We start from the raw sequence: 13,692 nt of genomic DNA, 5'->3' as shown, positions 1-13,692 counted from the left end.
TAAATTAAGGATGCTTCTTCTGTCAGTATAGCAAAGTATAGTTCTTGAAATGCTTTGCTTTTGTTTTGTGGTGGAGAGACTGGTGTGTATCCTTTTCCTTTTTATTTTTGTTTCTCTTCTGTCTTTCAAGGCCTTTTGCCACTCCCCCTTTGTCTGACATCTTCTTCCCCATGCAATCTGTAAAGGGCCCCTTACGTCTTGCTTTGTCAAGAACAGTGCCTTAACTTTTTGAAGACTGTTGCCTGGTTTGCAAGCCCTTAGAAGCACCTGCCCTGACCTACCTGCGCTCTTCCAGGACCTCTACCACTCATGTGTACTTCCTCTCTGTGGTGATTTCAGGCTGACTTCAGGCCACTCTTATTTTTTCTCTTGTATCTTCCATAGTTTTCCCCTATAATGCTCTTGCTGTCCATCAAGGTATAAATGGGTAGAGCTAAGGGACTTTTTTTTTGCTGAGATTTACTGTTCAACTTTGTACTTATACATCCCTATAAGTAAGTTGCTATCTGAGTATTCTGCCACTTACTTTATGCTATACATTGATTTTATGTTGTTTAATGTTATTTTTTGAAGCATGATGACAGTATTCACTTTGCATTTCTGCCCTCGTCTTTATGTATATTTTTGCATATATTTATGTGTATATATCTATACACATATATCTATGTACATATGGCTATATCTGTGTGTATATGTATGTGTGTCTATATCTCTATCTATGTATGTATCTATCTATCCATCCTCCTAGTTATAACAATATAATTTTCTTAAGGGGAGTAACTCAGTTTTACTCCTCTTTCTGCATGTAGCTGTAATTCCAAGCCCTTTTTCTTCTCAATGGTTAAAAGAAAGCTTAGGCACAACATGTTACTCAATTAGTAGATTATATATCCCCTTTCCAAGGCTGCAGATGGCCACAAGATTGTAGCATAATGTTAAAGCTCGCTTTGCTGTGTAACTATGTCCATGTAGGCTAGCAAGCTTGCAGTTGGACTTACTTTTGAGAAGATGAATACATAGAAATTGCTTGCTCATGGATAAGAGAACAGTGTGTGTGTGTGTGTGTGTGTGTGTGTGCGTGCGTGTGTTGAGGTGGTACCCTTCAGTTTAGAGGCAGTGCCCTTGCTTGCTGAACAAATATGGCATTCTTGCTGTTATTCTTGTGCCTTGACTATTGTGTGAAATGAGGTGCCAGAATGCTTCTCTTTTAATGAGACAGAGCAGCACTGCATTCCACTGCTGTTAAAAATGGTTGGGAAGGTCAAAAGTACTACAGAGAATATTTAATATTCTGTTGAAATCTGATGCAAAATGACACTGTAGCCTCCAATACCAGTTTCAAACTGAAATCTTGTCTCTGTTATTTTTCTCTCATTGCTGAGACAAAATATCCAGCATCCATAATGGAGGAAGAAAAGGTTTAAGTAGCTCACAGCTTGTGGAGGTTTCAGTCCACACTTGGCGGGCTCCAAGGCAGAGCGGCACACGGCAGGGGGCAGCAGTTCCTGGCAGCAGAAAGCAGCAAAAAGGCAGGAGCAGAGGTGGGGCAGCAGCAGAGGCAGGGAACAACGCTGTCTCCCTCCCTGACATTGCATTCAGGCCATCCGCCCCAGGGTGGGTGTAGCGCTCACACCCTTCATCCCAGCACTGGATCATGGACTAATTGCAAACTCTAGAAGCTGCCCCATGACTGCATGAGGCTCTGGGGGACACCTAGACACAACCCAGCACATCTTCCAAAGGGTCATGTAGCAGGTGAGCTGCTTTGTAGCTTCTCCATGAGGATGCCACTTTTATGAGAGAATGATACTTTGTGAGATTGTAATAGACAAAGAGAAGGAAATGATGGATGTGGGTATGGGAAGAAGCTAAGAACATGCATAAAGATTCTATATAAGTGCATTGTGTGCGTCTCACCCAGTTCGTATGCTGAAGTCCTAATCCCCAGCCCCCAAGAACTGTGCTTACAGTGCTTGTTCTTTTAGTTAGAAATGTCATGTGCAGATATTTTTCTATGTTAAGAGAGATCGATAAGGAGTTAATCGAAAATTTAAGCATCGCTATTAGTATAAACACTGTCTGGTTGAAACAGATGCTCCCTTGGGTGTTTGTTTGTTTTTGGATTGAACTTGGGACCTTGTGCTTGCCAGACAGGCCTTTATGTCACTGAACGATATCCCTGGCCCCTCCATTGGATTTTGAAGCTTCTGCTTGAAATAAAAATATTAACTGGGCCACTCTGTTTGCTGCCAAAACGACCGAAGATGCAGGGTGCCCAGAGCTGGGCCTAGGGCTAAGAGAAGAGGTACCTAGGCATCTCCAGGGCGCTGGCCTTTAGTTCTAGCAAGGAAATATTTCAGAATTTTAACTAAGCTGTTAGTCACACCAGGTGTATATAAGCCCTACACTTCTATTTTGTCTTTTTACTGGATTAAGTATCGGTGTATGAATTAATTTTTATGTAATGTGTTCCTCATGGATGGCCATTTTTGGATAGCATTTTTAGGTCAGTGGTTCTCAAACCCTGAGTCTGCCTTAGAATTATTTGTTGAATTAAAATAAATCTCTTACACGGATGACTGTACTCCCACAGATTGTGATTTAGATTAGAATTTAGATTGTAGAACTCTGACATGCCCCTTGGTATCCACGAGCGATCAGTGCTAAGACCCCACAGACACACCAGCATTCATGGGTGGTCATATAATATTTTCTGTCCAAGGTTAGTTGAGTCCATAGATGCAGAACCCACAGAAATGGAGGGCGTTCTGTAATTTATATTTTAAGTGAGCTTCTCACATGATTCTGATTCTGAAATATAGAAGGATTAATACTTTAAAGTAGGGTAAGGTTGTATTTGTCAGTGTGTACTGTATGATAAAAGATGTTGGTGAATACGTGGACCTATTACGAGTTCTCACATCTCTTACTTAAAGTGTGAATCAGTAAACTGACTGCTAAAACTGCCTGGCAGTTCTGTTAAAAGCTGGATGTAGCTCCATAGGAGAGAGAGAGAGAGATCAAAAACCATGATGAATATTTAAATTTTTAAAATTTATTACAGCAAAAGACATGTTGCCATGAATCTCCCTCAAAGTATTTTCCCCTTGCTTCAAACAGCCTAATCCCATTGTTCCTGCCACTTCCTGAATTAGTTCTGGGAGTCCTTTTTCATGAGTGTCTTTAGGAGGAGTGATAAAAACATGCTGAGTGGTGCTGCTGACTGCCATCCAAGAGAAAGGCGGACTTGAGCAGCACGTCACGTGTCCTCTCCACCTGCTTCAGCGGCGCTGGCCTCCTTCAGCTTCTGACTCTTTCACAAAGTCAAAATGACTACGAAAGGTGAGAATTTAATTGAGTCAGGACATAAAGGCAGCCAGGATGCTGCAACTAAAGACATTCACAAAAGAGGACTTCCAGAACTGCTTGGGGTGAGGATGATGGGGTGAGTGTGTTTGAAATGAGGGCAAGTAATGGCCGCGCCTCTCTGACTGTAATGAATTTTGTTATTTAAGCATGTACCATATTTTTGACCACATCTCATACCACAGAAATATTTAATGTATTCACTCGAGTACTCTTAGCTGCTTTATGTTAGCCCTAAACTGGGTACATGCCAGATGTCCTCTGAAAGTAGAACAAAGAAAATAAATTTAATACTACCATATATTGGAGTACTTCTGAGCAGTGAGAATAATCAGATTATAGCTACTTACCTGTAATATGTACAAATCTCACAAAACAAAATGTTGAGCAAAAATAGCCAGTTACAAAAAAAGTGCATTGTATGATTCCATGTACGATTAAAGTTCAAAAGCAAAGCTGTCCTCTAGAGTTAGAATCAAGAGGCTAGTTACTTGGGAGGAGTGTGATGACTAGAAGAGCACACAGCGGGGAGTCCTGGGTGCAGGTAACGTTGTGTTTGTTAATCTGGGCAACAGTGATGTGTATACGTTCAGTTTGTGAAAGGTGTTCAGTGCAGTGTGCTTATTGTATGTCAATAACCCAAGTAATTCTGAGAATCAACATCAATAGGAAGAACTTACTTGAACAACAGAATTGTTCTAAGGCAGAATAATAGCTGTTCTTGCATTAATTATAAAGAGGAAGTTAGTGGGCAGTAGTGTGTTGGAGCTGGTTGCCTAGACCCAGAGATAGGCCTTTCTTAAAGTCAGTAATATCTTGGTGTCTTGGAATTAGCTGTGGTGAACTTGACGCCATGGAAACTGGCAGATGTCACCTTGGGCTGCTGTGGAGTGCAGTTCATCTGTAGCGGCCAGAGCAGCCCTCGGGCACTCCTGCTCTCAGGGGCGTCATCTGGACCCTCAGTGCCCCGAGGGCCGCTTGCCTGTGCGGCGCGCGTCCCGAGCTCTGTACCTGGGCACTGCTTGACTGCCTTTGTAGCTGAATAACTGCTAAGCAATTCACATAAATGTTAACAGTGGCTCAAAAGAACAGATCTTCTAGAATTATAATACTGAGAACATTGTATTTTCTAAAGTGAATTTGAGGAATTTATTTGTACCCCTGTATGTATTTAATGAGAGAAAATATATGTACCATATTAAGAACTTTCAAAATCACTTTGTTTGGTATCACTGTTACAAATTAGCATCAGAAGAGCATCAGCGGATCTGTAAATGTACCCTTAGTTACTGAAATCATTGTAAGTCACCTAAGGCTGTAATCAGCTTGTTTTTCTTTTTAATCGTATAAAATGATTGGTGTGGCGAGGAAGGCTAATGCCATTGGCACCTGCAATTTGGAGGTGTTCTGCTCTGTTGACGGCTGGTGTTTGCATACTAGACCCCGTGCGCATTCCCTTCATTCAGTCGTCCATGATGGGCTGCCCCAAAAGGCATCCAAAGGGACAGCTGAATGTTGTTGCTGCTGGTTCTCTTTCTCTCTCTTCTCTCTCACCTGTTTCTTTTTTTTTTTCAGTTTCTGATCAGTTCAGTGTAGAATTTGGTTTTTTTCCCCCATAATTTTATTGATAAACAAATAGCAGTGACAGTTTCAAATCAAATTGGTAGGACGGTTTCAATAATTAACACGTTGCATACATTCTTCCTAGTGGTTAATTGCTGTACAAGATGTGGACATGAGATCCTATTTACAAACACCATTAGAGCAAATCATTCTATTCATTAAGAGCATGTAACTATATATCTATCCTAACCACTTTGAATACACACATACAAAATGGACACTCACCTGTTTCTATGTTCACAGTCTTCTATTTGCTTCTTTCTGGTATCACTTTACCTTCTCCCATTTGCAAATCTCTGAAATCTTTTTAACATAACGAAAAGGTTAAGCTGCTTTAATGTTTTCTCAAAAAGAAGTTTGGTTGGTTTTTTTTGTTTTGTTTGTGGCTGGCTCAGCCGCCCTGGGGGTGGGGCTGGCATGGTATGTGGTGCCTGGGATCAAACCATGGTCACTGTGCGCTTTCCCAAGCTTGCGTAAGCAGAAGCTTTAGACTGCTGAGCTGTCTTGCCGGCCCTGGGTGTTATTTTTATGAATGTGAAAAATTGTCATTTCTGTTTTTCTTTATAACAAAAAGAATGGCTTGCTTTAGAAGACATCCTTAAATTCTTTGGAACTGTCTAGTTCTAAGAAGCCCTGCTCCTAGCATGCACTGAAAATGCACATGCATGCCTCGTAAACAGGTGTCCTTGCGGTACACCAAGACAAGGCAGCAGAGAATTGAGAGAAAATATAAGGGAGAGAACAGAGTGACAGTGAACAAAAATAGGTTAGTCTTGTGTGCTGTCATGTTCAAACGAATTATTTGACTCAGCTAAAGTTAATTTATTCCATTTTTAATAAAATTTGTCAATGTGTTTCCATCCAAGTATTTAGCAGTCTCTGATAATTTTTGTCTGGTTCCATTATTTTATTAGGGATTACAAGATGGTGACAACCTGTCTGCTTCTTTCTCCTGCTCCTTTTTTTTTTTTTTTCTCTCTCTCTCTCTCAACCATAACTATTTTATTTATTTACTTATTTATTTTTGGATTTTTTTTGAGGCAGGTCTCACTATATAGTTCAGAATGGCATTCTTTTTTCAGGATGGCTTTAAAGTCACAGAGATCCTCCTGCCTCAGCCTCCTGAGTGCTGGGATTATAGGCATGCACCACCACGCCTGAGTCTTCTAGCCATAATTCTTATTTAAAGAAATCTCCCTCTATTTGGTTACTCTAATGATCAGTTCATGCAGAAAAAGCAAGATGTGAGCTAGATTCCCTTTATCATTATCTAAATTTTAAATAATGAAAATGTATTTTAATTACATTTTGTATTTATTGGATTTATTATCTTTTCAAATCTACTTGAATTTTGCTTATATTTTCAAGCCTGTTTTTTTTTTTCAAACATTTTTTTTCTTTCATTTTCAAAGCCAGCGGGTAGAACCAGGGCCTTGGGCTTGCCGGGCAAGTGCTGTACCATTGCACTACATTCTCAGACTGTTCTTATCTGTAGAAATATTTTTTAGTAGTCTGTTTTTCATAATCATATTATCTGACATCTTACCCAATCTGACTGTTCCTCTTGTTCCTTCTGTCAATTGAATGCTTTATTTCCTTTCAAACCATGAGCTGTTTTTGTTCTTGTTTGGTACTTTATCTTTTGGAATTCTTTGTGGTTTAGTATAAAAAATAAATTCCTCATAGAGGAATTTCTTTTCTTTGCTTTTTTTTGGTGGAACTGGGGACTGAATTCAGGTCCTTGTGCTTGCCAGGCAAGCACTTATTCTACTGAGCCATCTCTCGAGCCCCTAGGAATTTTATTTTTTTAAAAAATCAGATTCCTGTAGGCAGAAACAGCTTTGGCATTCTTTAATAAGTATTTCTCCTCTTGAAATATTTTAGACCACCTATTTAGTGTAGACTCATATTTCAAAGTACAGTTTGCAGAAAAAAGTAAGCAGGAAAGTTTTCCCTCCCTTCCTAGTTTGCCCCACCTGCTGCGACAGGCAGCGCGCTGTCCTGTTGCATCCCAGATCGAGGATGCGGCCCTTGGCTCCCGGGCCTGTGCACAGGATGAAGGCAGACTCTCCAGGTTGATGGCTCCTGGGATTTGGTTTCTTTCCCCAGAGCCTTGGAGGTGATAAAATAAACCGACGGTCAAATTCACTGGGTGGAGCAAATGTCACTAGAACTTGCTTTTCTTTGTGTAATACTGATTGTTTTAAAAAGAAGGCCATAAATGCATTTGAGAAAAATTTTCGAATATATACTGTCTTGCATTTTGAGCTCATGTTTCTGTTAGCTGCACAGGCACCTACAGTATGTGTTTTTGTTTGTACTGTCTTCATTATAGTGAATTATAATTATCTTTTCCATTTTTCTAGCTATTTTATGCTTCTTGGTTATGTGTGTTTCAGTCTTTATGAGCACACTGGGTGACCCATTCTACCATTCCATTCCATTTCAGCCACTTTTCGGCACTTGTTAGCAAAATTCTCCTTGATAAGTATAAACTAAGGGGCTTTTCATCAAAATTATTTCTTGTAGTTTATTGACATGAAAGAGCAAGATCTATTTAAAGCACCTAACATTCTTATAGGGGCAACTTTGTAATCTGAAGGAACTGATACTTGGAAATTTTTAAATATGTATATAGCATATATACATATGCAAATATTTCTCTATATTTCATTAAATAAGCCTAAAATATTTTATTTTTTCCTTTTGAAATACAGATTTTAGTCAATAGGGCAGATTGTTCCTGTACAGGTTCTTTAACAGATAAGAAGCAGATGTGCCACTGGGAGAAGACTACCGTGGAAAGAACAATGTATGAGTAATCTGGAAAAAGATTAAAGTCAAATTATGAGTCAAATATAAGCCTTTGGAAAAGAGCTTTTCCAGGTATTCTGAGAAGTGAACAGCGTGTATGCTTAACAGCAACAACCATGAGAGAGACAGAGACGGAGACAGAGCCCGAGAGAGGCTGACTGTTCGTAACAGCCACTGGGCTTCCCATTCTATGCCTGGCTTATTCCTTCAGTCTGATTTTGATTTTCTTTGGTTAGGTGGAATCATAACACTTCATTAGTCTGAATTTGTATTTAAGAGCATTGTTTTATTTAGTTAGACGATGTCTTTAAAGTCATATTCACTTTGACAGTGAGCTTTGAGGAATGTCTAGCAGGTTTGGCCAAATGCCTTGCAGATGGAAAGGAAGTTTTGTGAGGAATCTTCTGGGCCAAATATAAACTTATCGTTGCTCTCATAAAGCTATAAAAGTTCTGCCTGACAGTCAACGCTTGCAACTGTCTAGAAGCGGGTGGCAAGAACCGGCCTGCTGTGGATTACAGGGATTTTCTCTTTTGTGATGTCTTTGTTGTGCTGGAATTGCAGATAGAGACCATATAGACAGCTGAGGACCTTTTAGATTTCTGGAAGTCTTCATAATGACCATATTCACTGGACATATTACGTACTTCTGTCCATGCAGATATGCTTTATATTTTAATTCAATGCAGTTACTGTTTAGCTTTATGTTTTAGTTATTTCTTCTCATTGTGGAAACAAAAATACCCAACCTTCAAATTTAGAGAAGGAAAGGTTTATTGTAGCGGTTTGTGGAGTTTTCAGTCCCTAACTGGCTGGCTGCAAGGTGGGGCGCCGTGGTAGAGGGGCACAGCAGACGAGAAATCATTCATGGCGGGCCGAAGGCAGCAAATAGCAAAGGAGGGCAGCCCTCTGTCTCTTGCGTTCTGTCTGGGCTACCTGCACCTAGGGCAGCTAGCACTCACATCCAGGGTAGGGCGCCGTTAATCCCAGTATCACATCCTTAATCCCAGCATTACATACTCTAGATCCAGCCGTCTCCAGACAGCTCCACCTGTGACTACATGAGGCTCTGGGAGGAGCAGCCAGACACAAGCCGAAGCACCGTGTGTGTGACACAAGTCGAAGCACCGTGTGTGTGACAGGGCCATTGCTAGGCGAATTCAATTGGTAATTATTAGATTAATTTTATTCCCCAAAAGAACACTTGATAGGTGGGACTGAGAACAGTAAACTCATTTTAGTTTGAGTTATACCTAGCAATAAAAACCAAATCATAGGTTCTCTGCAGGTTAGTTTGCAAATAATAAATGAGTAAAATTAGAACCTACCTATAATAAAATGAAGTTATCCAACTTCTCTGTGCTTCTGGGAGTCTTTCTGTTTTTCACTGCTTCTAGCTGATTAGTGACATAGATCAGGTCATAATGATTCTAGAATATCATGTCTTTTAAGTAATAGTTCCAACAATAGTATAAGAAAATTCCTGTTTTGTTTACTCAAGAGGCATGTTGGAATAATTCCTTTCATCATATTCTTTCATTCATTTACCACAGCTTCATGGCACACTTATTGAATGATAGATCCTGCTAGATGTCAAGGCGGTGATCATAGTACATTTCTGGCCCTCTAGAAGTTTATATTTTAATCTTTTCAGTAATGGTGGGCCCCTGGATGGAAAATGCTCTTCACCTTCCCTACAGCAACCACTGAAGAACAGTAGCCATGGCCCTGCGCCGTCCCATGGCCATAGGCCTCAACAGGGGCCACAGGTATCTAAGAATGTGAGCACACCGAGGCACAGCCACCGTTGTGGATGCCTTACCAAACACACCAAGTTCGTGCGGGACATGATCCAGGAGGTGTGCGGCTTCGCCCCCTACAAGCTGCGTGCCAGGGAGCTGCTCAAGGTCTCCAAGGACAAGTACGCCCTGAGTTCATCAAGAAAAGGATGGGGACGCACATCCATGCCAAGAGGAAGCGTGAGGAGCTGAGCAATGTGCTGGCCGCCATGAGGAAGGCAGCTGCCAAGGAGGACTGAGCCCCTCAGGAATGAAGCTTTGCAGAAAGTTAAAAAAAAGAAAAGAAAAGAAAAGAAATGCCCTCCACATTAGTAAATACCTTAAGATTTAAATGACAGCCTTGGACTTGCCACATAGCTCCGCAGACTAAAGCGCCTGCTTAGGCAGAGCGTAGCATAGTGGCTGGTTCCATCCCTGTCCTGCCGTGCTGGCCCCGCCCCCGGGGGGCGCTGAGGTGGGGATTAGACTGGGTGTGGTGGCATTGGCCTGTAATCCTAGCGCTTGGGAGGCTGAAAACAGGAGGATCACTAGGAATCTGATCTGTGTAATGAGACTCGTAGACCCTGTAGACCGTGTACTGAATACAGAAGAATAAATAGATAAATAAATGACAGCCTATTCTACGGTTGTTGGAGGAAAATGCAGTGAAAGCCCTTTCGAGACATCTTCGCACAGCCACTGGCCACCAGTGTTGCAGTGTTTTAGGTAAGGGATGTGAGATGTGATCTGTCAAATAGGCACTTTTTAATAATTTCTCTGAATCAGTGTAAACTTTTTTTTTCGTACCAGGGATGACACTCAGGACCTTGTACTTGCCAGGCAGTTTCTTGAGCTGCTGAGCTATCTCCCCAGCCCACAGTTTAAACATAATTTGAATGCAATAAGTTATACCCATTTTAAGTGTATAATTCAATGAAGTTTGATAAAGTATGACCCCTTATAACTACAACTACAGTCATTTGCCTAAGAAATCTAGAGATTATTTCTGAATTTCTCTCTCATCTCATTCAGTTACTAATTTCTGTTTGTTCCTTACTGTTAATTTCCAGAGTTTCTATCCCTTCCTTTCTATCTCCACTTTTTGCCTTGGTTTTTGATATATTAGGCCTTTAGTATTTGTCACCTCTATTATTGCAACTTAATATTTAACTAGCTGTGACACTAAACCCATTCCTTTCCTTTCAACCCACCATGTTTCTACAGTTGGATTTTTCTAGAATGGGCTTCTGATCACATTAAGCTTTTGTGCTTCAGATCCCTTGATGGCTCTGAAATTCCCCCTGTCCCTCCCTGTTTTCTGAGGAAGAGATTATTATGGAGTGGCAGCTGGTATAATGACAATCCCACTAATGGTAAAGGCCAGAAATGCTATACTGGCATTGAAAAATCAAATAAATGGGTAGCAGATGGTGGAGCCCAGATTTCTCCTTGTTGGAGTAGGAATAAGCAAGGGGAGGAGACTGGAATGAGCCATTTGGTAATGAATCTGATTTGGAGACGCCAGTATGAACTTGAGTTTGGCTTAATACAGACACAGACAGCTACACAGAAGTGTCAAGACAGGTATACACTGTACCCAGGTTCGTATACACACATGCATTTCCTAGAGCTCTCAGCTGAGGGACCTAAAAGAAGTGACATTGTAACAGCAAACAGTACGCCTCCCCCACCTTTGTTTTTAATACCACTCTCCAATAAAAAGCTCCTTGGGGAAACAGCTGGTTCTAGCAATGGTTTAGGAAATACAGTACATGAGTCTAAAAAATGTTGTAGGGCCAGAAATTAAAGAAGCATTCAAGAAGGAGAACAAGAAAATTTAGGAAGATGAGGGAGGGAAAAGAACATGAAGAAGTAGGGGAAGAAAAGGAAGAACAGGAAGGAAGAAGAGAAAACCCATACCCGTGGGAGTAGAGGAAGAGAGGAGCCAGCTCAGAAAGCTCCCAACACTAAAGATGGAACACGTTGAACTACAAAATGAATGAAGTAGTACTGGACTGTAACCCAGAATATAGGATAAATTTCCATGGGTCTAAACTTATATAAATAAAAAATAGGCCCCCCCCCAAAAAAAAAACCCTCTGTGAAGAAAAATTTCCAGTAATTCACCCACTACTCTGACTTCAAGGAGGGGAGTGTCCCAGGTATAGGCAACGGATGGTGCAATGAATTCCCTCCTAAGAGGTTAGTGTGAAATGAAGGGGAGGGAATCTGGATTTTCCACTGGAGAAATCTGAAAAATACTGCCTTGGCCACATGATCAATGCTAATGTCAAGTGATGAGTCAGTAATAGTATGTACCTTAACTCCAGTCGATCACAAGAAAATATCAGACAGATCCTAGTAGAAGTAGCTGTAGAGTGTTCTGCAAAACCTATCACGGGCATCAGAGCAATGAGTCTGAGAAGCTGTCACAGCCAGCAATCTGAGGAGGCAGGGCCACTGAATGTACTGTCATCTCTTGGATGGGACCCTGGGACAGAAATGAACGTGAGGTAAAACTAAAGAAATGAAGATGAAACTTGGACTTCAGTAAGAATGCTTTGGTTTCGGTTCACTAGTTGTACCAAGTGCACTATATACACTTATTTATGTACATTTAGACCCATGGATATTTATCCTATACTCTGGGTTACAGTCCAGTACTACTTCATTCATTTTGTAGTTCGATGTGTTCCATCTTTAGTGTTGGGAGCTTTCAGAGCTGGCTCCTCTCTTCCTCTACTCCCATGGGTATGGGTTTTCTCTTCTTCCTTCCTGTTCTTCTTTTTCTTCCCCCACTTCTTTTTACCACCTGCCCCATCTCCAATTGAATCAAATAGGCCTTTAAAAATTCCTAGCCTTCTGTTTAATCACCAGGCTTGGTTTTCATTCTTGTTGACTATCCAGTTAATAGTTTATTTTGGAATGAATGAATGAGGGCTTCACTATAGTGATACAGATGTTAATATGGTTTAGGGGAAATCACATGCAGTGTATCAGAACCTGTCCCATCTGCTCAATTTTGCTGTAAATCTTAAAATATTTAAAAAGTCTGTTAAATGGTGGCAGCGTCATTTGAAGCCTCAGCATAATCCAGTGGTTTCTGCCTCTTCCACAGCTTTGACAGTGTTTCCTGCCTCGCTGACTCGACTTCCCTCTCAGACATCACGTTTGATGGCAACCCCATAGCTCAAGAGTCATGGTACAAGCACACTGTGCTGCAGAACATGACGCAGCTGCGCCAGCTGGACATGAAGAGAGTCACGGTGAGAGCCCTCCGGCGCCTCAGCGCCTTGGCTTCCGCGGCGTGGGCTGGGCAGTCGGGGCCCATTCTGTGCTGGACATACTGCTGCATTTTGATTAGTTATGGGACTGGATTATCATGACTGCATACATCATAATTACATAGATTTTACCACCTGCCTCATCCCCAGTTTAATCAAATAGGGCTTTAAAACTTCCTAGCCTTCTGTTTAATCACCAGGCTTGGTTTTCATTCTTGTTGAATATCCAACTAATTCTTTATTTTGGAATGGATGAATGAGAGCTTCACTAAGTGACATAGTATAACGGGTAAGGTCACATGCTGGGGACAGACTGCTTGTGTCTGAATCCTGGCTTGACCCCGTTCTTGCCATGTGATCTTTAGTAATCCATTGAGTCATTTTTCTCCAAGTAAAATAAGAATTGTAATTATGCTGTACCATGGAGTTGTTGTGAAGATAAGATACGATATGAAAGTTTAGAATCATGTGAAGATCCTAAGAAGCTTTGTGTGAAGTTGTGGTTGATGTTAAACCTCCCAGTGTAGCTATCTCTATTTTTATTTATTCTTTCTCTGTTTTGTATTTCCTCTGATCAGATATTTTCATCTGGGTACTGATCTCAGAGAAATCCTATATATGAGACTTCATTTCAGGTACACATTCTGCGTTAGTATATACTGGTACCAAGGAGTTGTAAAGACCTGGTCGTGTTGCATTGCATTCCAAATCTGTTTGGACCTTGTCACAGAAAATACCTGTTACAAACATGTTTGATTACCTTATTCTAGAACAATATCCCAGGCCTCTACCTGTTCCTTCTCATTCTCTCTCTCCCTCCCTCCCTC

At 41.0% G+C, this 13,692-nt stretch overlaps 1 protein-coding gene across 3 annotated transcripts in view; it reads left to right on the top strand.

The window, feature by feature from the left end:
* The window catches only part of Lrrc49 (leucine rich repeat containing 49), a 157,242-nt gene that overhangs the window by 91,487 nt on the left and 52,063 nt on the right, over nt 1–13,692 (top strand). For all 3 annotated transcript variants that reach the window (XM_023712689.1, XM_004628769.2, XM_004628770.2), the window contains one exon: nt 12,700–12,847. In XM_023712689.1, the coding sequence (XP_023568457.1) occupies nt 12,700–12,847 (148 nt within the window). The remainder of the gene's footprint in view (nt 1–12,699; nt 12,848–13,692) is intronic.

Source organism: Octodon degus, unplaced genomic scaffold (assembly GCF_000260255.1).
Source record: "Octodon degus isolate 3935 unplaced genomic scaffold, OctDeg1.0 scaffold00026, whole genome shotgun sequence".
Classification (NCBI taxonomy): Eukaryota; Metazoa; Chordata; class Mammalia; order Rodentia; family Octodontidae; genus Octodon; species Octodon degus.
This window is presented reverse-complemented; position numbering and strand designations above follow the sequence as displayed.